Here is a 26,640-nt window from a genome sequence, read left to right as displayed (position 1 = left end):
TGCACCACATTAGTTACATCTCTCTTAGAGTTCATGGAGAAACTCTTTCTTTTGCTTCAGTTCATGCATTTTGTTAACAATTTTTATTTATTTTCAATATCCCTGTTTCAAAAGTACAATATAAAGAATTTTATTTCCTCAAGATGTGTAAACAAAATAAGCTACATTGGGATATTTTTTAGTTAATATATAGGTTACATTCTGTCTTTTTCTTTTTTAACTTCATTCTAATGTATTTAGTGTTAAACACATGTACAGTACTAAGACTTAAGAAAATAATTAATTAGGTATTTTTAATCACTATGTTTTTCATGTACAGGTATACGGTATGTGAACAGTCTAAAAATGTGCTGAGTGATTTTGATGAATTTTGTGAGTGAGTTTGGAGAGGTACAGTGCTGTACTGTACTGTATGTACAAGGAAAAATTTAATTAACGGTAGACAGTGTGTCTCAAATTAGAGTCTTAAGTTATGTTAAGAGCAGAAGCTTGTGTTGTGGTGGTGGCCAGTTTAGTTTATTTATTTGTAGATAAAGAGACAAGTATAAATTCGATGCCAATATTTCTGTTTGTTGAGAAGACAATGAGAAAAATAATATGTTAAGATAGTTAAGTGTGCTGTGTGTTGCTTAAATTATGAGAATTTTGTTTCAATACTTTCTTTTTATTCTGTGTGCAGGTAAATTCTTCCTAGACATTGGGAGTGAGGTTCCAGCCTTCCTCTGTGAGCGTGTTGGTCTCGAGATTGATGTGAGCAAAGTAGCAGATGACTCGCGAGAATGGGTGAGCCAACAGCCAACGCTGTTTGTATCACGCAGTGCACTGAAGCAGCACACGTCCACCATGGTCCACTTTTCTCTCAATGTTAACTACATTGCTCAGCAGGTTAGTTTTCTGTGACTTGTTTGTTGTAGCATAAGTTAAAGTAGGTTAGGTTAGTTTTGGTTTTGGGCTTTTATTTTTAATTTCTGTAGTACTGTACAACCTATGTTGACTTTTATTGGTAAAGAAACACAGTATGTATATGAAATGAAAATTAATAGCCCACTTGCTGCAATAGCCATTAGTGTTATACAAACACAAGACTGTCTTGATATATATGGACCTGAAATTTATATCCAAAATGGCATTAGTTATTAGAATACAGTATGTGTTCAAAGGTGTTAACCATTAAGCTATAATACAGCTTAATATACTGTGGGCAGAATACATTGTCCTGAAACAGTTTCATTCTAAATATTTTGTGGGACTGTGATTTTGAATGACAATCAGTGAAGAAGAAATTTGTGCAGGAGGTTGACTCGTTAATGTTTCAGCATCAAGTGTGACAACTGTTTGTAAATCATTTATGGTAGTTTGATTACAGTTTATCGTGCTTTTGTTTTGAATAATTTACTTGGGCACAAATGAGTAGATAAATAGAGAAGTAAGTAATATGGTTTTTATTTTCAGGTTAACATGCCACTGTTGCGACTCCTGCACCAAATCAGCTCCATGTACCAGAATGCAAGAGAAACCCAGTTGGGACTCCGAGAGCAGAGACCAACACGCACCAAGGATACAAATCTGCCATCACACCGTAAGGAAGGATCATATTCAGGTGGGACCATGAGGCTCAAGGGTAGTTCACTTGATTATCTCCTGCACCTGTAGGGCATGAAGGGACTGTGTAGGTGATACTCTCCCTAGTGATGATGTCACAGCCTTGGAGATGTTGTCACACCCCTTGGTGATGATGTCACATCCCTTGGTGCTGTTGATGTCATACCCCCACAGTCTTGTAGCACTAGTCCAAGGTTGTTATGTGATCTTTTACTCAACCTTTTACTGTAGAAGAGATGGTCTAAGACTCAGTGCTATAGTGGCATTTAAGCTCGTCTAATAGTATGTCCGGCATCTCAGTTTGTCTGGCTGTGAAACTACTTCTGCACCTTTGGCCCACCATAGTTACATTTGACAAGTAGGGTAATGGTTCGTCTCCAGGGGTGTTGCTGAGGAGAGTCTCGGTAATAAATGGTTGCATTAAGGCAGCTAAAATATTGTACAACCTGTCAGCCCCCAGTGCCTGTCAGTACAGTATATGGAGAGAGGTGAAAGGAGACCCCAGAAAAATGCCAGTTGTCCCATCCCAAACTGTCATACACATTAAGATATTACTTGTAAGGGGATGCTGAAATATACACTGTACAGTATATAGGAAGGATTACTGAGTGCTAGTATGAGCAATTTAATCATTGGAGGATGGCCTCATGACCTTTATAGACTACGTACTGACTAATTTTGTAAAAAGTTATTATTTGGATTTGTACATAAAACAGGAAGTTATTTTTTAATAGCCAGAAGTTTGGAACATATATAGTAATGTTAAACTGGATTTTAAGCCAAACTTATTTAGACACTTCCATTGTTTACATTTTGGTGCCCCTTAATTTTTATCATCATTTACAGAGTTGCATGAGGGTGAATACAAGGGTAATGAATATAGTCTGAGCATCAGCGAGGAGCAGGCAACCGTGTCTTCCCTTGCTGGCATCAAGGGCCCCCGAGGATCCGTTGTCTCCTCACTGTCGGCTCGCATTTCTCCACCTCCTACTACCTCCAGAGTTAATCGGCCACAGAGTTTTGCTCAGAGACTGAGGTCATCCACAAAGATGAGCAAAGGTAATATATTTAGTATTGTATGTATTTTTCCCAGTGAATACAATTACATAAAAAATTGTAATCATAATTCCTACAATTTCAAATTAGGTAAACAAAAGAAACAGTATATAATCACTGTCATGAAATTAATTTAATGTTGTACGTTAGTGAATATTAAAGTTGCTGTCTATGCCTTTATGTCACTAATGTATATAATGAATAGTATTGGTCCAAGTACTGAACCTTGGGATACTCCACTAGTGACATAATCTCAATTGGATTAAGTGCCATTAATGCTGACACTGTTTCCTGTCTTGTAACCACGCCCTAATCCAATTTAGAATATCCCCTCTAATTCCATGAGCCTTCACTTAACATGTTAATCTTTCGTGGGGGATCCCGTCGAAGGCTTGGCTGAAGTCAAGGTAAACTACATCATAATCGGGTCTGTCATCAACTGATTTGAAAACAGTTGAAAAGAATGACAATAGATTTGTGAGACATAAATGCCCAGAGGTGAAGCCATACCAAAAATCATTGATCAACTTGTATTTCTGAAGGTGATTATCATTTGAGGTTGTAACTATTGCTTCTGGTAATTTTCCTACAATTGATGTGATCTATCTTCCTTCTTTAAAGTCACATATTGCAGGTAAATGCACCTATTTCTAAGTATAACAACTGGAAGTGCCTAACTATTAAGCTGATCAGCAGTCATATATCACCATATTAGTATAGAGTCCTTCACTTAAATTGCTCATTACCTTTGATGAACATCATATGTGCTTGAGGAGGTTGGATGTAGTCTTGCCTGTCCCAGATATGATGGATGCACAATACTTGCACTTAGCTTTATACCCACTCTCACAATATTCAGGCTTCTTATGATTATACACAACTGAAGATTTTATTACCAACATACTGATGATAATTTGATAATTAATTATCTAGAATATAAAGCAGAGCCAACTTGTCACTCTGATAGTCACAGTGTTTCAGTAAGTATGCTGTGCCAACAAAAGCAGCAGTACATGTTAAAAAAAAATACAAAGTACAGTACAGTATAACTTTCCAATTGGCCCAACAAAAATTACAATTATATTACTGTACAGTATTTTAATTTATAGTTGTGTGGCTCCACAAGTTCTAATTTTCTTAAAACTATTTCATACTTATATTATAAAGTACTATTTATATAAATTCAGAACATTGTAAATATATTGACAGATTTTTGTTACACATGTTTCACCCAGTCTTGCTTCTGAGTGAGAATAGTTTGCCAGCAGAGAAGCATTAAGTCCTTTTGGAATCGTCCAACTCTGTGTCCCATAGCAAGGGTGAGGTCCTGCCTCACCCACCTTTGATTTCCATAATGTCAAATTGGTATGTTGTAATCATGGAATATACGGTAATCGTGAGTATGAATCCTTTTGCTTTGGCATCGACTACGATTACAATTCCTTGGTTTCCTAAGACAATGAATTGATTACAATTATGATTATTCAGAAAATATGTAATTGATTCCAATAACTTCAATTCCTGATTACAATTACAACATTTCTGCTGTCCATTACTATTTCACCTCTTTTATAAGATGGTATAAGTTACTCATCCACTCAACTGACAAAGAAAAAAAATACACACCTGTTTGTATGGTGTGTCATGTCGTGTTCCTCAGGCTACACCAATCTTGGGACAGAGCGTGGTACAGGCAGTCCACTGTTCAGCATCAGTGTGAGTGGCTCAGGGCTAGAAGGGGCCACTATCTGCTCCTCTGACAAGTCGCCACTACTGGGTCCTCCCGAAGCCTCCACACCACCAGCTGCTGTCACTGCCACACCCAAGTGCTGGCGGAACATCTACTACCTGTTGGACCTGTACACTACAACGCCTGAAACTAAAACAGTACAACAGAGGTAAGTTAGTTGTTAAAAGTGTTATGTATACAGTATGTTCACTATCATTACTGTATGTGCATTAGGTTGTTAGACTTTTCATTTCTTAATAAACATTAATAGTACTGTGTAGTATTTTATTAGTTGTAAATGTCCTTCTGGAGAACTAAACAAACACTTCAACTCAAACTTCAGAAACAATACAGGTATCCTTCATTATCTGAATGGGTTAGGTTCCTTGAAAACTATTTGAATATTGAATTTTTGAATAATTAATAACAGTTCCCAGTGACAACAAAACCCCAATATTATACCTAAACTAAATAAGGTACACTGCTCAATGGGTACATTACCTTATTGGAGGGCAGTCTTGGCTCAGCACAGGGGTTGATTTGAATTTTTGATCAGACCATCTTTTAGATAAGTGAGGATCACTTTCAGATAGTTAAAAAGAGGTGTAAGAATAACATTTTCAGATACCAAACTTTCAGATAATGAAGGATACCTGTACTCTGGTCTATACTGTATTTTGACATAAAAGTACAAAACTGTGTCTGGCAGAGGCTTGGGAAGTATTACAATGTACTTTACTTGATTGAATGCCTGAAGTGTACCATGACTTTTATTACATTGTACAGCACTGCACATTAGTTGTTATTGTTTTGTTATTATTTATGAATTCTTCTGGTCTATCAACATGTATCTATACAGTTGGGTCTCACATTACGCGGTTAATGTAACCCGGAGGGTACCGCGGAAAGTGAGGAACGCGTAAAGTGAACAACATAACATATGGGATTAATTGAAATGGAGTCCAGGCCGATCCCCAAACTCCACTTTTTGATGACACACAACTATGTTGTAGTAAAAATATTATCTTAACTTTATGATGGCATGCACACACAATTAATAATTAAGAGAAATATCAATAATATTAGGTTTTTTAACACTTACATTAGTAGAAAAGATGGCTGGGCACACGGGGATGGGCGGTTGGTTCCGAGGCAGAGGGCAGATTATTGGCCCTCACCTGTATCACTTGTATCAATTGTATCACTATCCACCACAGAGGCTTGCAGGGCCTCTTTGTCAAACCCCCCAAAGTTCATATAAGTCCATATCCTCACTATAATTATCACTATCACTGACTTGGGCCGGCTGTAGTGGGTGGCGGGTGAAGAACTGGTAATGTTTTGATGACTGGGCGACCTTGTGCGCACCATTTTCGCGCCTCTTACACAACATGGCGGATGGCGGGAGGTTTGGATCCAAAAATGGCGCGGCTTGCCAGCCGCTCTCCGCGTAATGGGGTTCACGACCGCGGAATGTGAGCATGTTAGGTTCCGGCAGGGCACCGCGTTAACGGTGAACCGCGGAATGCGGGACCGCGTAATGTGAGGGTTGACTGTATACAGTACTTGGTTTTGATATATACTGTATGTTTGAAAGTTGACCTAAGGGACTACTTAACCTTTTGAGTGTGATGAATCAACTCCCTGACTTATCTACTCAGGGGGTTAAGTAATCTTACTCAAGGGGTTAAGGCATCTTACTCAAAGGGTTAAGTTGTCTTACTCAAGGGGGATTAAGTAATTTTACTTAAGGGATTAAGGCATCGTACTCAAGGGGTTAAGGCATAGATCTCAGGGGGTTGGTACTGTACTGTACTCATGGGGCTAATTTTCACCATCAGGTCGTCAGTAACTGTTGAGGCCTCAGATGGGTACAAAGGTAGTCGAAAATATGACATTCTTAAGGAGAGCAAACAGTCGGACTTAGAAGCCGGCCCCTTACCCTCTGTACCCTCACCGCCTGTAGTGGCCGACAAGACCAAAGAACTTGGTAAGTTTAACCTTTTCATTTTGTTATGCTGTTTAAACTTTGATTATGGGAGTTTTGTAGTTCCATAATGTATATTGATAATACTCAACTTGGTGTTATGAATCACATTGAAGTGTTAATGAATCATTTCGTGAATCACCTTAAAATGTTATGAACCAAATAGTTTTATCCTCTTGTGGTGTTCCTTAAGCCTCATGACACAGTGCTCTAATAGGAGAGGAGTTACAGTAAACAGACATTGTATGTGGTACTTCCTAGTTACACATAAGAGTTTCCTTCCAGACATTGCTCAAGTCCTGGTAATTTCATGTAGTCTGGGAGGGTATGTGATGGCATGATCAGCCTTGCACACACTACTTACACACCCACCATGCTTTAGTGCATTATTACGACACAGTCTTCCTAAAAACATTCATACAAAATAATTTAAATGTACAAGAGCCAGATGTCATTGGCAGCTAAATTAAGCGAGCACAATAATTCTTAAGCACATCAAGACTTCAACAACAGCAACATATAAAATATACAATGACCAAAATGAAAACACTCAACAGGAAACTTATAACCCAATTTTAGATCAGTAAGAAATTCACCACTAATGTTTGACGGTTTAGTTTACAAAAATGTGATTTACTCATGAAGGCAACATCTTCCATTTTCAAGATCATGAGGGTAAGTAAAGGGCTCCCGTAGGCCAATATTTGAGGTGTGAGTTTGTTGGTTGATTGATCACAGTGCTGCCAATATTGTTTTTCTTATGAATGTACATATTTAGGAACTGTACATACAAATTAAGACACTTTACCCTACTTTTTTTTCACGGTCTGGGCCCCCAAAGGCTCAGGCCCGAGGGACTTTGTCCCTCCTCCTTGTACTACATACATACATACATACATGCATACATACATACATACATACATACATACATACATACATACATACATACATACATGTACTTGCTAAATACTTGTGTTTTGTGGACAGGTTTGATTTCGGGAGAGAGGACACCATTTGTTGTGTTTGGTTTGGCAAAGATTCAACGAACGAAGCTGCTGGCAACACTGAGTGGACTGAAGCTGGAGGCTGAGATGAATGCTGTTCACTCTTCACTAACCTTCAGGTGGGTGAGAGAGGCACCTGTCTAGCACCAGTCACCTGTGTCTCTCACTATCTTTCTCATGCTGAACCATTTGAGCAGTAAGAGATATTACCTCACTAGTTTTGTAGGCCAAAAGTGGGAGGTACATAATATGACCTTTCTGTTATTTCCACTATAATTAAAAGAAAAAACTGGTTGAATTGGTGTCTGCTGTGATTGGTACAGTGTGAGGGGGGGAAAGAAGGGTGTTCCCTCACTCTCTCTTTCTCCCTCATGAAGATCACTCAGCATCTAACTGAAATTAACTCTTACATTTTATTAATACCTGATTATTGATTTTATGTTTTATAAGTGTTTTCTGCAACATAATAAGGCTAAACTTTTATATATATATATATATATATATATATATATATATATATATATATATATATATATATATATATATATATATATATATATATATCTTAATAAAATCACGGGAAAAATGGAAACAACGGAGTACCTTAGCTTTCGTCTTTATTCAAGACATCTTCAGAGGCAACTGGATTACATGGACAGTTTGATTAAGGAATTAAAATCAATAAACCTTAGTGATGGTCAGTTCAAAACTGATAATATGTTACATAAATTTATTTGTCAGTGGCCCAAGGTTAAAAATGCTTTGAAAACCTTTGATCTTGATGTATGATAATTATTTTGTGGGTCCCCTTTTTTCTGACCTGACCTGTCTAGTCACGTCACCACCCTTCTCTTAAGCTCCTCTACGTGTGTGTTGGTGTGGGGATTAGTGGATGTCATCATTATGACCTGACCTCATGTTTTTAGGTCACCCTGTATATTTAAGCCTCTCTCTGTCCATGTAATCCAGTTGCCTCTGAAGATGTCTTGAATAAAGACGAAAGCTAAGGTACTCCGTTGTTTCCATTTTCGTGTGATTTTATCAAATTTATCTTATCCACGTTTTCATTGTGGATTTACATGAAATATTTATATATATATATATATATATATATATATATATATATATATATATATATATATATATATATATATATATATATATATATATATATATATATATATATATATATATATATATATATATATATATATATATATATTAGTATGAACTCAATCCGTTCCAGAAGGTCGTTCGTTAACGAAAATTGTTAACCGAAACCATTGTTTCAATGGGTTTTTGGGTAATTGGTTCCAGCTCACCGAAAATTTCCTAAATTCAACAAAAATGGTAGAAAAGTTCACTTACTTTGAGGTGTGTATGTAGAAGGCTCCTGGATGATGATGATGATGATGGGATTTAGAATGGGGGTGGAGGAGAAGGAAGAAAAGAAGGCATTGGGGTGGAAGAGAAGTCACCCCATGGTGCCATTTCACCCATAAAATTTTAGCTCTCTGGTTTAATTCAAGATTATTTTCTTTAAATCAATGCTGCACTGCATTATATATTGTCAATATATAAAATATATTTCAAAATGACCAATAATTTGCTTGGAAACACAGAAAAAAAGCATTTAGTTGAAGAGAGTCTCAAGCAAGATGTTACCTCCAGTGAAAACAGAGAGAGACTGACGCCTGTTTGCTGTGTTAAGAGGCTGGATGCCGCGCATTAAACTAGTCACTTTACCTTCAATTTCGTTCAATAATTGTTAAAATGACTAAAAAATTGAATATTAAACTTTTAAAATTATTGAATAGTATAAACTTCTTGATATTTACAAAAATAGTAAGGAATTTAAGCCCTAGAACCGATTAATGTATTGGCGGACTGATACTAAAGCTGGTTGCCCGGTCAGTGCAAGCGAAAACATGTTGAGGTCGGTTCGTAAGAAGTTCGTTAAGCAGAATTTTTTTTTCGTAATCAATTGAAGATCCTTATGAAGGCAGTTCAGCAAATTACGGTTCAAGTAAACAGGAAGGATTGTATATATATATATATATATATATATATATATATATATATATATATATATATATATATATATATATATATATATATATATATATATATATATATATATATATATATATATATATATATATATATATATATATATATATATATATATATATATATATATATATATATATATATATATATATATATATATATATATATATATATATATATATATATATATATATATATATATATATATATATATATATATATATATATATAACCGGTCAGAATTTACTGGACTTTAATTTCTCACTAGACTTGGGGTTTATTAAAGATTATTCGATGGTATTTGCAGTGGAAGCGCCCCTTTGAGGGAAATCCCGAAGCAGCACAAGAACACTTAAATTTACACAACCAACAGGCACCCGTAGTTTAAGGCCCAAACCAGCCTTTCTCAACCTTGGAAATGTACCTCTAAGTTCCACTGGACTCTTGGTCCCAGTGTGTGACCCTGTATCACTCAGCTGGCTTCACTTTACCCCCAGTACACCCATGAAACGGAAGGGAGTGAGCCACTCAGACCTTGTACAGTTGAGAGAAGCCTTAGCTTCCCGTTAGTAAAAGGTTTTCACTAAGCTTCTTGACGATATGTGGTATTGTGAGCCGAGGTAGAGGAGAGTTGATGACCCCAAATGATCGTCACGTCGTTAGTTGGGCACCTAGACAGCTGGGTTCACTCCAACTCTCACCATACTCAACAGGTGGCTCAAACCCAGGTCAATGGACGGTCATACAGCTCGCTTCATCACTCGTGTCTCATACCTCCAGTGGACGTTATCATACTGCGTGGGGTCTACAGAACCCTGAAAAACCCGGGCTGTTAGCTATTGTCTCACATCACCGTTTGTTCCTACCGCCCTATCAAGCTTTGTCTGAGATTGAATAAAACTTACTTGTTAATACTGATGTTAAATAAACGAAGGAACCAGGTCACACGATCAGTCTCTCCTGGGTACAGCACAGAGGTGGTCCTTGACCTCTCTCACAGCTCCCCAGCCATGCTTGCTCACTGGTTCACGCTTTCCAGGAGTGACTTATTTACCAGACGATTAACAGCTTAATTAGGACGTACGCAACATTTTCAGACTGGGAAACGATCTATAATTATTTTCAATTTGATAACTGATATTTAATTTCATTATTCGCGTCCCTTTTAACTCGGTAAATTACATTTAATATCGTATAGGCCTAGTTCCACAACCTCTTGCTACGTGCGGGGAGCGCATTCCCAAAACTAACTAACTTAGGAGATGTGGAATTTGAGTTATTGATTTTCTTTATTTTTTTTTCTTCTGAAACTCAGTATCCTTGGTAGAACAGGAAGTGTGAAGTTCATTACTCAGCAAGGCTAAAAAAATATATTTTTGGCAAAAACAGAATTGAGTGAAAGAGAAAATTTAGAGATGTGTTTCTTGGCAGTTTTTTTATGTAACCTTTGTCCATAACTTTTTGAGTTGTTAAAATGATCCCTTATACAGTATATCTTGTGTTTGTATTACTGTACTGTATGCTGTATATCATTTAGAATTTGTTTTTAATTTTGTCATTCCAAAGATACCGTCAAATCTCTTACATGTGCCAAAGTCACTAAGTAAATAAGATGTAGATAAATAGTTAATTGTGTTGCACTGTATGTGCTGCAGAGAGAAAGTGCGAGGAGCCAGAACTCCAGTACGGGCCACCCAGCGCACAACATCTGAACTCTCTCACACGGGCCATATCGGCAGCACCATGATCGTACTCCTCGAAGGCATCGCTCCCAACCAGCAGTAAGTCGTCCACTCCATCATGAACTGACTTCATTCGTGAATTAAGAAAATTATTTCAGCAAATTATCTTAACTAACTTGCAGTAGTTGTCCAGTATCTTTAGATGTAGATTAGAGTGGGTTATGCAGATATACAGTATTAGGTGTAGGTAGGTGAAAGTAAACCTTCTCTCTACAGCATAAGATAAGCTTTAATTTGTGTTAGATGCATCAGTTTGTATTTTTTGCATTTGCATCTTCCTATACATCTCTGAAAAGATAATATTACTCAACTAAAACAAACAAATTATAGTTGTGCATAAATTATGTATAGTCACCCTGTTATAATGGAATATGAAATAAAAATAGTTAAGGTAGGATGTAGGAGGCAGCTACCACACAGGGAGGTACTACTGCCTGGGAACATATTGGAAGCATAATGTGTTGTCTAATGGTAGACCCTGCTGCCATATGTGACCAAGTCCCAGGTTGCTGATCTGACTTTCTGCTTCATTTACACACAATTGCAGGGTCTCAATTGTTTCTCTTACTATTATTATTACTGTATTATTATTATTAATATTATTATTATTATTATTAATATTATTATTATTATTATTATTATTATCATTATTATTTTATTATTTTATTTTAATTTTTAATTTTTTATTATAAATTGTATTAATTATGAATAATTATTATTATTATTATTATTATTATTATTACCTGTATTATTATTTTTATTTTTATTTTTTTATTTTATTTTTATTTTTATTTTTATTATTATTATTATTATTATTATTATTATTATTATTATTATTATTATTATTATTATTATTATTATTATTATTATTGCCCCCCAGGCCCCAATGTGGGTCAGTGACCTGTGTCCGGGTGGGCTGATTCCTGTAAAAAATAAAAAAAATTACCCCTGTACTGTAACTGTAAAAGACAGAAGTTTCTTGTAAAAAATCACTCGGTGTGGGGGGGGGGGGCGCATTTAGATTGCTGTCATGGCAAATAAAGTGATAAGACTATAAGGGAAATAGATAAATAAATGTAAATGGACATTATAGTAAGCTTTATCCTTCAGGACTGTGGTGAGAGTGACTATTGGCAAAAGTCAAGGGCTGTACTCCAGCCTCTCTCGTAAGACCAAAGACAAGAATTCTGCTCTCATCACCATTGGAGATGTTCACATAGATATCCCCCAGCACCCGGTCATCCTCCATGACATGATGACTCGAGGCAGCAAGCAGCTATCCTCCACACTCATGGTCAGTGCTGACATCTTTAGCGCTGACATCTTTAACATCTCTCATTTGAACACTTCATATTAACTCCTAATATTAGTAGCACTCATCTTTTAAGGTCTTTTTTCTCTTTCCTACGCACTTCTTCTGAATTACAGGAATTGCGTGTGGCACGTCCAAGTGCCCGCCTGAGCCGGGGAGCCACTGTAGAAGAGCAAGATGTTACAGCATCACCTCGTCCCCCTCAGGAACCGCCTGGTCCTCAGGAGCCCATCCCACCTGATGCACTGCTCCACCCTCTGGTCATTCAGTTCTCTATCCTGCTACAGGTACCCAGTCTATGTTATGGTTAGTCTTGCCAGGTGTTCAAGCATTTACTGAGGGTATTACAGATCACTGGTTGGCAAAACAAGTTGTGTGTCAGAGTGTTATTTGGTTTTCCAAAAAGAACAAGTGCTTTCATGAAATAAAATTTAAGGTTAAGATATTTCTTTCAGGAAATTGTTGTGTAGATATGAATTAGAGTTTACTTAAAGTTTCTCTTTGTTTCCCTCTGCCAACCAGTCACTGGCCTATGCATGAACACTTAGGATGTAAACAGTACCAATCAATATTAATAGACACAGTAAAACCTCTAAAATTCGAATAGCATCTGATTAAAAATAAGTGCCAAATTTTAGGTTTTGAATTTGAAAATATTACCATAATAATTCAAGCTTTCAAATGCGATCATAATGCTAAGCACAACAAGTGCATCCGGGTTTCAAGACATGCTAGGTCACGCATTGTTTACCCTTCCGTGTTTTGTGGTGGTGTACTGGAGACTGGCAGGATCACATGAAGACCACTGTAGCTATAATGTTCTAAATATATTAGAATAAATGTTGTTGAATATAAATACAGTAAGTTAGTAATACTTTTAATTTATTATACCTATTGCTTATTGACAGTTTTTAGATATGTAAATAATTTTTGTAGCATGTTTTGATACAACAATTTGCTCTGGCACTTCCATACAGCTGCAATTCAAATTTTTCTAAAATTCGTATACTTCATGGGCCCATGCAATTCAAATTTTCAAGGTTGCACTGTAATTATTTTTTTAGCAGCAGCTTCCAGGTCTATGAATACCAGTCTTAAAACTGACTAAGAGAACTATTTGACCAAACTGCTAATACAAATTTTTACCTGCCTGTGGTCACTCTTGTATATATCCAGCAAATATTTTTAGATGGGAAAAAATGATAAAGAGTGAGAGAGAAACTCAGAGAGAGAGGAAAGGCAGAGTGTGAGAAAGACATTTAGGTAAAGAGAGTACACCACAAAAAAGAATGAAAGGAGATACCTGTAGTATAAAAGGCAGTGAGAGCGAGATAGGTGAGGTGTGTGCCATTTGGTGGAAGAATGGCTGCCTGACTTGTCTTGCTGCATTACGGGGAAGATGAATAAGATGTAAACAGTTTTAATATTGTTTATACATTTAAGATTATTCTCAACATATTTTTTTGTTTTTCCAGAGTTTAAGCATCCAGGCAGCTCTCCTGCCTTCACTACAGGCTCAGTACCGCATGGAACAAGTGTCCAGCCTGGGGATCACTGGTGCCAAAGCCAAGTTCACCATACATCTGCCCACACACCACCTCTCCTTTTCCACCAGACTGCAGGACTTGGTGAGTGGTTTGTTCATTATCTCATCCTCTTCTTCCTCCCATTTCTCTCACCTTTCTCTTTCTGCTCATCTTTGTGCCTTTTCTAGATAAGGAAGTTATTTTTCATAGCCCCAATAGAAGACTTATTGAAAACAGATAGAATAGTTTAATGACTTCATCAAACACAAGCACCATTTTATATATTCCACTGTTATTCTGTATTGTGGTTTGATGAGAATGTGTGTACAGTGTTATCATATATAGTAATTATTCTGGTTGTTGTACACTCCCATATTGGAGGAGTTTAAAAGATATTCTCATTAAAGATAATACGATTTTCATGATATGTTTTACTCACATCAGTGTTGTATTTCATCAGCCGACCGAGACTCACCTTCCGTCATCTGCCAGCATCCAGTTACCTCAGGTGCACGTTGAGGCAGAGCTGATACAGGACGACCCCCCCTCTCGTATTGATCAACATGCAGGTGTGGTTCTCTTTATTTCTATATGATGGAATGAGTTTTATGACTCACTCCTGAGTTACAGAAGGAAAGGATGAATGAAATTGTGATTTAAATTCACATTTAGAAACCTTATTCATAAAAGTAAGTATAAGAATAGATTTTGATATAAAGTATAATAACAGCAATATGTACAGTATGTAATGACAAGTCTCATGATGATGTTACCTTAACCTAGATGCAAATAGAAACTTGTATGAGAACTATTTAACATATAAGCCATTTACTCCGAGTGATTTTACCTTATTTATTTGCCTGCCTTTATACTTATATGAAAACTATTTAACATACAGTAAGTCCTCGCTTAACATCGGGGTTACGCTCCTAAAAACACGACGTTATACGAAACAACGTTAAGCGGATAAATTTTCCCCATAAGAAATAGATAAAATACGGGAGTTACGTTCCTGAGCCTCCCTTTGCCCCATGAAATACATTACATCCACAGAAAATCATTGCCATTTCTATAGAAAATAATGCATACATATACAGCTACTAAGTTTGTATTGGTACTCACTGATGGGTGGAGGTGGTAGAGTGAGTGTGTGGTGGGTAATGAAGCAGAGGATGGCGGGAGTGGAGGAGGAGGGTGGAAGCGGAGGAGGAGGAGGGTGGAAGCGGAGGAGGAGGAGGGTGGAAGCGGAGGAGGAGGAGGGTGGGAGAGGAGGAGGGTGGTGAGTCACTGAGACTCTGTGCCAAGCCAAGAGAGCATAGCGTGGCCAGATGAGAGCGGGTGTTGCACCGTAAAATGTAGTCCGTAACGACACAAAACGACGTAGTATCGGATCACCGGGACATTAAGCAAATTATTGGTCTCTAAAGTTTAGCGACGTAGTACCGAAACAACGTTAAGCGGGACGACATTAAGCACGGACTTACTGTAAAAGCCATTTACTCGTAGTGATTTTACCTGTGTAGGATCCCTCCAGTGTTCTTGATAATCTTTGTTAAGGACTATTTTGAACCCCAGCACTGTTTTCAGTTCCACAGTTTGGGCTGGTAGACCATTCTATAGGTCTACCAGCCTCGTGTGTGAAGAAATATTTCCTTATGTTCATTCTGCATGATATCTTGGCGAGCTTGTAGTTATGTCCCGTCATTGGTGGTGCATGACATCACAAAAAAAAGGGTCTGGGTTCACGTTTTCCTTCCCTATCAAGATTTTGAATGTTTCAATGTGATCTGTCCTATTGTATCTTGGCTGAAGGGTTGTTAGTTCTAAGGCCCTCAGTCTACTTGGATATTAGTTGCTCTATGTTGCACCTTTTCTAGGGATGTTAGGTCTTCTTGGAGGTAGGGTTTACATGACTGTATACAATAATCCAGACTGGGTTGCATGTGAGATTTATAAAGTTGAAGGAGCATTTTCCTGTCTTTGTATTCAAAGGTATTCTTCATAATTGTTATTCAGTTACTTTGGTCAGACAACATCCTAATTAATTAAGGGCAGTCATGAGTCTCCATAAACCACCATATTATAGTAAGCTTCAGAAGGTGTGGCTGTAATAAAGAGTAAGTGTTTGAGATTAAGAAAATTTGCTGACAATATAGATTGGTATAATTTTTTTTATAAATTTGAGAGATGTGATGGTTTACAGCATAACTAATTTTTTAAGAAAATATTGATGTAGGAGCATGGAGAGCTGTCATCAGGTAATTACAACTGACCCATCCAAGTATGGTAAATGGCCGTAAAATATTGATGATGTAAATGGGAAAGGCACAAGAGGAATGTCACTGAAGGAGTATAAAGGTTAAGAATTATCCTACTTATGGATACTCTACATAGATGATGGTTGAGTGTCTGCAATATTTACTGATAAAGTTACAGTGGGTGCAAGAGAACAAGGTCAACAGGAAATTATCAGATAGTCAGTCAGCTGAGACATAATTCAGATTTGCCCCCGAGGGGGCTAGTTTATTGGGCACTCCCCCCCCCTGAGACATAATAAAATACTTTTGTTAAGATGTTGGAGAGCTTAGTGCTGTTTCAATGGAGGGCCATCACGTTACTGTAGTGTATAGTGTAAAACATTGCCTTAAACTATATGAAAGTTGAGGAAGTATATATGGAGAACTTCAACTTGTTGCCTCATCTCTTTTCCTGTCACTTGATCCATCTCCTACACAAGTGGAAGAGAAGTAAAGATTTTAGATGGATAGATTACAAAATGGACCTAACTTACAGCAGCAGATGGCATGGTGCTGCGTGAGGGGAGCTACCTCAGTGCTGTAGCAGAGATTGGTGCTCTGGAACACAGCTTAACAACTGACCTGTTAAACCACCTGGTGTTTGTACAGAAAGTCTTCATGAAAGTTAGTAGCAAAAGTTTTCCTTCCTCTTCATAGTTACCAATGATATTGTTGTTATTAGTTATAGTGTATCTGTGTACAGTACAGGACTGGGTAGTTGTAGACAATGTTCACATGTTTGGCTATTTATTTTGTTCTTTATTATTTACTCATGGTTCTTGTATAAAAAAGTTGAAGTCAGTTGTAAGGATCAGTGTGTGTGCAGTAGAGTAGTAGTAAAGGTAGCACTGATGATAGTAGCGGTGAAGGGCCACAAAGTGTGCACAAGAAGGGAATACAGTAGTAATTTTATTAATATGTGTGTTTTATTTTGTTTTATTAAGATGGCCCCTAAGGACTAGAGATCCATTGCTTAATTATTTAATTATAAAGAGGGAGAATATATGTGTAATTGCTGCTGATTGTGGCCACCTTCCATTTAAGCAGAAAAGGTCTTGAAAAAACTCTGAAAGGTGTGCTAGTTTATGTGTAGAATTCATATTAATAACGTGTCTCTGAATGCTTAACAGGAAGTAAATGAAGTGGTGCAGAAAATGGCCGGTGGAGACAAGCCAGTACCACTGTGGACGGAAGAGGGACCCACCAGCCATGTCTCTCAGCCTCGAAGACTCCTCTTTACACTCCAGCTTCGACTTAAGGTGACCAACTATACATCTCTCTGGTATATTGTAGTGAATGTAATCATGGGAGAGAAGTAGACTTTGTACTATAGTGAAGTCTCACAGATTTAAAATCAGTGCAAGACCTTCATAATTAATCTACATTTAGAATTACTGTAGTAACATAATGCACTTTGGGATGACTGTGCCCACACCACCTTGTCTCTGCATGGGTCAGGAGTGTGTGATGTAAGAGTGATGAAATGGACGTAAAATTGATTTGGTTTCAGGGGATCATCATCACAGCGACTACACCAACACAGTCAGCAGTGCGGCTAGAGACTGGTGTGGTGGAGCTGCAGCTCAGCAACAGAGTGGAAAACATTAGTCGACCGAGCCGCACGTCTGTTGATCCAACGCAACACATGAAAATATTTGGCAAAGCTCAGGTTAGTTAGTTGTTGTCTAAGTACAGTACTGTGTTTGGAAGTGTATTCTTTAATCATTCAACTCATGTTAGTGTGTGATGAATTACAAGTTAATTGTTCAGATTTTGTATTGGAAATTGTATGTGTTTGTTATCCGCAGTATGAATCGGAAATATATGAATCTGAAAATGAGAAAAATATGTCTTGGCAAACTTAGGAATATTTACTATTGTATTGCATTAATCTGGTTGAAGTAACTGGAATAAATCAGGTAGATACAATATTTGGGGTCTTGTTATGGCAGGGAAACACCACACAGAGGAATACAGTACTGTACAGTTAGTAAGAAATAATGAATGGAGAGAAAGTTTGTGTGGGCTGTTTATTCCAGCCGTCCTGCAATATATTGGGAAAGGTCTTGAAAGAGTGATACAAAAAATATATTGTTGAACAAGACCCTAAAAGAACTACATAATTATTCCAAAAGCTTGAATGACTTTGCTCAGTCCAAAATTACTGTAGTAAAAGATGCAGTATTGAAGGTTACAGCAGACTGGAGCTTGAGTTAACCCTCCTCCTCTCCTCAGGTGGACATCAACGTGGCTCTGGGACAGCTCCTCAGAAACGACATGTTCGAGGAAGCAGAGCCTGAGTTCCAGCAGCTTGCATTTTTCCGGACAAGAATATGTACGTACAACTTGTGTTCATAAGTTTTTTTTTTTTTTTTAAAGAGAAAATTTTCACCTCAGTTACTTTATTTGATGTGCTGAAAAAAGCTTGACAGGAATTCATATGGAATACAGAATGATGAGAGAGCTAAGCCTATACCATCCATCATCTGGCTGGATAATTAACTATTACAAATGTAATGTAACATCTTTTCCTATATGTATTCAACACAGTGAGCTCACATAGTACACACAATGTAAATACAATTACTATACAGGTATGGGACCATACATCTGGCATGCTTGGGACCTGGGGGTTGCCGAATAGGGTATTTTTTTCTGGGATTTGGAGCACCAGGCTTGAAATATACAAACTGTACAGTAAACCATCTGTAACTGCCGGTGAAGCCTTTTTCAGATCGCTAGATTCACCACTAAAAGTAGCTTTATCTGTTACTGTACACTGTAACATTAAAACTTAAAATTGTAGGCATATATAAACATCAATAACAAAAGGATATAAATAGCATTAATGAAATCATAAAGAGAACAAAAATGATACAAATTAGTGTTTACACTGTGTTACAGTCGCCCCTGGTGCTCACCTTAGCAACATAGCATCATCCCTAGCTACAGTGCTCCACCATGGACCCTCTGACGTCTACGCACAATTTCACGGTGGAAGCCTGTAGATACTTAAAACTTTATTCCTTATGATAATTATTTATTTTATTTATTTTTGCACTTTCTGTATGTAGGATTGTGTGTGTATGTAACTGAATAAAAAAATGAAGAAAATTACATACCTGTAAGCATAGGGTTGCACAGTACGCATATCCATAATATAAGACCCTGCTCTGACTCCCTGAACCGCCCTTACGCTTGGGTCTCACTCTCGTGTGAGCCAACCCACCCAACATCTCTCGCTAGTTCAGCTTGTTTATCACTTGTCTGTGCTCGTTTGAGAAAAAAAAAGTCAGTACAATACTTTAATGTGGCTAAGAAATAAAGAAAATATAATAAACTATAAAATAAGAAAATTGAAAAGCATGGGTGTGTATGTGTGGGAGTGAACGTGCCTGTGGAGACATTGGGCTGTAACTGCATCGCCAACTTGCCACCCAGCTGCACATTTCCTCTCCCTGTGTGACATCATGGTATACACACAGTGCAGCAGACACACACGTCTCTGAGTCAGCTGGGTGACTGCCAGGCTGAACTGTGTCACATCGCCCAGAGGATGGTTTGAGTGTCTGTTTGTACATTTAAAGTGTATATGTGGATGGGGTGATCATAGCGGTTACACCAGCACAAACATTCAAGTAGGTGGACCTCTTGATTTTTTAAATGTGATTCAACATTTCATACTGAAAGTTGACCCCCACCAAAAAATTGCCGGTTGCTTGAGAGTTCCGCATGGTTAAATGTCGGATATCTGAGGTTATACTGTATGTATATACCGTATACGGGGGGGGGGGCCAAATATACATGAATACACACATAATGTACTGTATATAACTTTAAAAAATACATGTATCTACCTGAAATTATGAGTTAAAAATAACCATAACATAACATACAGCTTGCAGGTGGGGAATAGTGGGAAATATCCCTTATCTGCTTGGGAAATACTTGACGCTGATTTTAAATAGGACTTACAGGAGAGAACTGTACTGTATTCTTAAAATCAGGAATCCTAACCCTGAATATACTTTCATAATATTCCTCCACTCATGTTGCTTCAATTTATTTATAATCATAGAACTGAATGAGCATCACATTAATCACACAGTAAGGAAATTAAATTTGGATTACATTTGATAAATGTCTGGTGCTGATTTTGTGAACTGGTGTTTTGTCCTGTTTTTCCTAAAGCTGATCTTCCTTCTTAACTTGTAATGTATTTACTATTCAGATAAATCTTGTCCCATTATTTCTATGACTGACTGTCCTCTTGATCTTTTGATATATTTTATTTTGAAGGCTTGCGCAATGCTTTATACAACGAGATGCTGAGTGTTGGTGATGATGGGGAGGTGGTTTTAATCACACTGACGAGGCCACTGGTGTGTGTGCAGCCCCTGGCCGTAGACCGAGCTGTTCTTGTCTGGCTCAACTACAAAAATGCTTATGAGTACTGGAGTGAGCAGCGGGCGTCTCTCAATAAAGTAAGCTTATAAGTTTAGTTTGGGTACTTCTCTTTTTTTGCTCTCATATATCATTGTGTACACTTAGACCCCAGTAATCTTTGTGTTTGTTAGATACACATCTCTGGTAATAATTAATATATTTTGTTTAACTATATGATAGTTGAGTAAAATATAATTTTTCTTCAGGAAGTACTGACAGCAACACAACAGGTGTTTGAAAAGGTTCCACAGTTTTCATCATTGTCCTCAGCTGCCCACATAACGAACAATGTTTACTTACAACTCACGGTAGATGACATAGGCATCTGCTTGCCGCTGAACCCTTGTCGAACTGTGAGTAGACGTACTGTACTAAATAGCAGCAATGGCAGTGGCACGAAGGATTTTTCCTGAAAACTGGCATTGAGATTTACTTTATAAAATGCTTATAAATTTTCTTAAAATGAGGCACATCGGTTACAGTAGATTTGCATTGCATCTTTTCTTTCTCTGTATATGATGAAACTTGCTTTTCCTTTAATAGGTGAGCCATCAGGTGGATTCAACAGAGACGAGAGATGCTTTGGTGGTCACACTAGAGAGCACCATCATCTCTGCCTGTAACTCTGGCTCATTAGTGTGTAAGGCAAGGTTCAAGGGCTTCTGCATGCGCTTTGCTCCTGAGTTTGAGACAAGTTTAGATGACTGGAAGCCTGACTTTAAGGACCATACAATCAACTTGTGCACAGTGTCCGAAGGAACGTACGAGGTCTGCAGTCGTACAGTTGCCGGACACTCCGAAAAGGGTATAACTCCACTTTCACGTCCTTGTTGTGAGATATTACCCGTCATCAGTGTTGTAGTAGAATCCTCCAAATCCAAGTTCAAGTTGAGATAAAGTAATTCAGGCACTCTTAAGTGAGTTCCAGCTCACATCTTTTATTTTAAGATCCAAAACCAAATTCATGTAGACATTATCGGTGAACAATAGACGCAAGTTTTGTAATTGTCATTATCTTGATTACTTTCTCCAGCTGTACTCTATTACCTCAACCCATGTAAGGTTAACTTCATGTTATACTTCCCTCTCATACAGCAGAGAATGCGAAGTGGTTGCTGAATGTCCAGTGGCAGATGGAGGGAGTTGACCTTCACTTGGATGTCAACATTGGTAAGCACCTGAGTGCATTAGCTCGCACACTTACCATGCTCACAGGGGCTCCTGATACTGCAGCGCCTCAAGCCAATTATGATTCAGACGACGATGTTGACCACACAGATCATGCTACTTCCCAGGTATGGTAACTGGACATAAAGCTGGCTAGTTTGCTATTTATACTAGCACTTTATATTATATGACACTACATTTCCTCCTAAAACCTAAGGTGACCCACATAGCATTCAGCCTAGTCTGTGTTCATAACAACTCAAGTTCAACTCTGCTCCTTCCTTCAGCACACAATGACTCCCTTCTTCTCTTCTCAATATTTTTTCCTGAATATTTTTTTCAGTAAATTACTTCATTTAATTAAGACTTTCATCCTATATGTAAAATGGCTTACACTGAAACATTATTCATTTATTAGATTTCTTCCCATTTGTTACCACCATTTACTGTGGCACTGTTACAGTCAACCCTTCTATAACAAAGAGGTTATGTTCCTTGAAAACCCCAGACAAACCAAAACCATGTTGTGTGAGACTAAAATCTTTGAGGAAAATAAGGGTTTAGGCTCTTAGACCCTTGAGCTTCTACTCCAAGACCAACTATTTTCACTTATATGGATAACAACTTGCATTGTTTTACAAAGAATTAATATGAATAGGCTGAAGGTTACATCAGTGACTGGCAAACCGCTACATAATGTTTATCATAGTTTAATCACAAGGACTGGAGGTCAATAAATACATCTTACTCACTTGAGCAAGTTGATGTCATGTCTTGCAACTTTCAATGTTCTTGTAGGTGCTCATGTATAGCAGCCACCCTCTGTTGTGGAAGTGTGGATGCAGTTACCATATACTGTATTTTAAAAAAAAATTGACTGTACTGAACTTTTGCTGTAAATAAGATTTCAGTTGCCTAGAAAAAGTGCCCTACATGATTCAAGATATATATTTGAAGATATGAAAATGGAAAAAAAGTGACCAATATAAAGGATTTGTGCCAAAATCAAATGCTCAGTAAATTGAATCATATTTTTTATAGGTAACCGAGTCGCCCGACACTGCAATGTTGATAGGGTACTCGGCTGTGCAGACCAAAATTCAGTAATAGAAGCTGTACTTCAATAAATGTGGTCTTGCCTTGCTCCTTGTTTTATTTGAAATTTTTTGAAGATAAAAAAAAGGAAATAAAAAAACTAAACTTTCTCGGTAATTTCTTGTAATAATGGGTGACATATAATTTCCTTTTTTTTTATGGGGTAAGGGGGAACTTTGCCCAATCTGGGATTATGCTAATTCAGTTTATTAGGTGCAGGTTTAAGGCTCAAAACTGAAACTGTAAGGACAACACACACACACCCTGGTGACCAAGGAGGGCTTCTAAAACCCAAAAATTGTGAGGCCAAAACCAAAACCATGTATTAAAAAATTGTGTTATAGGAGGGTTAACTGTACAGTATTAACAACACCCACTAGATCTGATTCAACACTTACCACACACTAGTACTCTTTGTTGTTGTGTTGCTCACAAACTCTTTATGAATTTTCAGCAAGAATCACATGCCCTGCGAAGACAACTTGCTTTTAATGAGAGTCTTCCAGCATTCATATTTGACCCCAACCTTGATGCTAGACAGAGGGCGAAGCTCTTGGAGATTGAAATGAATGAACAGGCTAAGACGGTAAATGATCTCAAGATGCTCGGAGCGTCCGCATCCACTATCGAGCAAGAAATGCGGCGGTTACAAGAACTGGAAGCAGTAGTATTTCATGATTTCCGTCGAGATGTTATAAAGAAACTTCGCCGCCAGAGTGTAAAGGCAACTTCCATGAAAGACCGGCTGGGTCTGGGACCCAAACATCACCTAAGGTCTAAGAGCTTCAGAGTTCCCTCACCAACTATTGAGGTGAAAGAGCCACCAGCGTAAGTGTTCACTGTTTCCCTACAACATGGCTCTTAATGATGACACTTGTGCTTATTTCATAGTGTGGCCTATCATTAGGAACACTAATGTGATTATATAAGTATTTTACCAAAATATGATCAAAATTTAATGTATCAATATCATTGAAACTCAGCATACACTTGGTTAAGAACAATGTAAAGCAACTTTTTTTGGTACTTCAGAAGTTGTGGGAGTCGTGGGAGTATAGACCAGGCCTCCATCAGTGTGGACAGCTCCCCCTGTCACACTGCCAATGATGCCACTGCTCAGAAAGTCAAGTTTGTGGATGGATCATCTCATGGGTGAGTTATTATGACTAAAGTACACACAACTATTACTGAGTAAGTTGGTACAAGTTACAAGTTTTGCAGTATATTCATTTTATTGTGGAATATAAATTTAAATACAATACAAAGTACAGGGACCATGATTCCAATATGATGACATTACACCATTATGAAATTTTTGTCTTACCCTGGATGAGAATAGATGCTTCATGTATTTGAAAACTTCATTATGACCAGACAAAGAGTTTTCAGACTGGATTGAGTTTCTGGATTTTTGGTTGCTGAGGATCATTTCTGAGATCTGCATGAATTCAATGAGAAAATTTAGGAGACATTAAGGAAGATATTGGTCATGTACTGGTGACCTGGACAATCTCCAGACCACTGACCTAAAATTTTCAGGACCAGCAAAAATAGTCAAACTTTTGACTTAACAAATTTTTTCTGTGATAAGTGGTGGGATATGGAAAAAATTTGTTCATTAAGAGATAAAAGTAAAGTACTGAGTAAATTATCATCCATGTTACAGTACTTAAGTGATCATCATCATATTGTTCAGTGTTGGTGAAACCAGGAGGGACTGTGTTTGTCCATTCCATCATTATGTATGTTTGTGTGTAAACAGCATCACTTTATTAACTACTCTACATATTTTTCTTTCTTTTTTTTAATGGGGATTGACCCACCCGGGCAAGGGTCACTGACCCACATCAGTGCCTTGGGGAGGTGAAAATATAATAATAATACTGTACTGTAATAATAATAATAATAATAAAGAGCCATAAGTAAACACACAAAAAAAAAAATAAAAATCAAGAGTGAAAAACGATATAGTATACACTATAAATTATGTTGTGTTGTCAAAGTAAGAGAAACATTTGAGACCCTGCAATTGTGTGTAAATGAGGCAGAAAGTCAGACCAGCAACCTGGGACTTGGTCACAATTTTTATGATGCCATATGGCAGCAGGGTCTACCATTAGACAACAACATTATACTGTACTTTCAATATCTTCCCAGGTGGGTAGTACCTCGCTGTTTGATAATTGCCTGCTACCTGTAAATGAGGAGGCGCCCTGCATCGTACGGGTTATTCGAGCCAAAATTTGAAACCGAGAAAACCGAGTGTAAAGTTTTTCCAACTTCAAATATGCATAACTTTGTTGTTTTTTGAGATACAGCTTTCATTTTTGATGCATTTTGAAGCTAAAGAACTGTACTTACCATTGATACATTGCGCATCATGAAGTAATGTACTGGGTTGTTGCAGTGTTGACTTGAAGCAACAAAACTCCCACCCATTTATGGCTTTTTTTTACTTTAATCGATATCAGTGTAGTTCCCGCCACAACAAAGGAGAACTGAGGGAGAGGGAGAGAGGGATTCCGCCTCATTGGCTGGAGGGGCCGTGATGTAGATAGCAGAAGCTCACTGTCAGTGGCCAAGACGGTGGAGGAGGCTGTATGCCGGCCGCTGTGATTGGCCGCCCGCTCCTCTCACTCGCTCACTGACGGGATGAGAGCACCTTACGACGCGAAAGCCAAGCCCATAATTTCCGATCTGCCACAAATCATTGTTCTACCCTATTTTCAAAGGGCTTTCAACCTAATTTACAGTGTAGTAAGGAGATCTTATCAACTACCATCGTATAGAGCTAGGCCGAAAATACTGCTTTCCAACAAAAAACGGGTTTCGGCCGTACGGTTTGAATGCACCTTACGATGCGGGACGCCTCAAATGTCAATGTAAATGATCAGCATCATAGCACTTGTATTGTGATGTATGTTTAGCAAAGTTTTGATCCCATTGAAAATGACAATAGAGTGGCCATTTTTCTTCCATGGAATATGAATAGGGAACATCTAAAGAGGCCCCGTTAGGAACATGTATTGGTGTGCAATTGTTCATTTGTTTCCTTGTCATAACATGTCACTTGTCATTTACCAGATTACCACAGTACAGTATTGTGTTTTCCATTGTCCTTGCAGACGGCATTTGTCCTTCACTAGTGGTTCGTCAGATTCATACCCAACAGATGAGATTGACAATGGGGATGTGTTCCTGGCAACACCAGGGCACATGAGAACTCCCACTCCTACCAATGTATCTGACACTGAGACTGAAACTATTACTATCACCAACTTCAGGTATTTTGGGGGATCTTCTTGGGATTTTCCATCTTTGTGTATACATATTGTCTACATAATTGTATCTTTGTATATTGTCTACTTATGTATATATTGTACTGTACATGTATTTATGTATTGTTTATACTATATACATATGTAAACTGAGTTTTGACACTTTTACATGAGGATTTGTTTTCCAGAATCAGACCTGTGTTACAGTTGGTTCACTAACAGACTGACAACTTGAGTGAGGGTAACACCACAGATAAAGACTTAACAGAAATTAGATATAAACATTGTTAGACATCTTAGTTTGAGATCAAAATGGTTTAATTTTTCAT

The 26,640-nt window shown here is 37.6% G+C and overlaps 1 protein-coding gene across 13 annotated transcripts in view; it reads left to right on the top strand.

Moving 5' to 3' along the window:
• The window catches only part of LOC121853648 (transmembrane protein KIAA1109 homolog), a 139,472-nt gene that overhangs the window by 66,253 nt on the left and 46,579 nt on the right, over positions 1 to 26,640 (top strand). For 9 of the 13 annotated variants that reach the window (XM_042347953.1, XM_042347952.1, XM_042347950.1 and 6 more), the window contains exons 43-64: positions 680 to 885; positions 1,453 to 1,600; positions 2,449 to 2,661; positions 4,319 to 4,556; positions 6,229 to 6,377; positions 7,362 to 7,497; positions 11,104 to 11,229; positions 12,301 to 12,484; positions 12,619 to 12,789; positions 13,978 to 14,130; positions 14,489 to 14,597; positions 16,822 to 16,949; positions 17,456 to 17,584; positions 17,836 to 17,994; positions 18,561 to 18,660; positions 20,625 to 20,809; positions 20,978 to 21,124; positions 21,315 to 21,576; positions 21,867 to 22,066; positions 23,488 to 23,861; positions 24,066 to 24,185; positions 26,159 to 26,317. In XM_042347953.1, the coding sequence (XP_042203887.1) occupies positions 680 to 885; positions 1,453 to 1,600; positions 2,449 to 2,661; positions 4,319 to 4,556; positions 6,229 to 6,377; positions 7,362 to 7,497; positions 11,104 to 11,229; positions 12,301 to 12,484; positions 12,619 to 12,789; positions 13,978 to 14,130; positions 14,489 to 14,597; positions 16,822 to 16,949; positions 17,456 to 17,584; positions 17,836 to 17,994; positions 18,561 to 18,660; positions 20,625 to 20,809; positions 20,978 to 21,124; positions 21,315 to 21,576; positions 21,867 to 22,066; positions 23,488 to 23,861; positions 24,066 to 24,185; positions 26,159 to 26,317 (3,796 nt within the window). The remainder of the gene's footprint in view (positions 1 to 679; positions 886 to 1,452; positions 1,601 to 2,448; positions 2,662 to 4,318; positions 4,557 to 6,228; positions 6,378 to 7,361; positions 7,498 to 11,103; positions 11,230 to 12,300; positions 12,485 to 12,618; positions 12,790 to 13,977; positions 14,131 to 14,488; positions 14,598 to 16,821; positions 16,950 to 17,455; positions 17,585 to 17,835; positions 17,995 to 18,560; positions 18,661 to 20,624; positions 20,810 to 20,977; positions 21,125 to 21,314; positions 21,577 to 21,866; positions 22,067 to 23,487; positions 23,862 to 24,065; positions 24,186 to 26,158; positions 26,318 to 26,640) is intronic. The other 4 variants (XM_042347960.1, XM_042347948.1, XM_042347956.1 and 1 more) reach the window with 3 other exon arrangements.

This window comes from Homarus americanus, unplaced genomic scaffold (assembly GCF_018991925.1).
Source record: "Homarus americanus isolate GMGI-L3 unplaced genomic scaffold, GMGI_Hamer_2.0 scaffold4896, whole genome shotgun sequence".
Classification (NCBI taxonomy): Eukaryota; Metazoa; Arthropoda; class Malacostraca; order Decapoda; family Nephropidae; genus Homarus; species Homarus americanus.
This window is presented reverse-complemented; position numbering and strand designations above follow the sequence as displayed.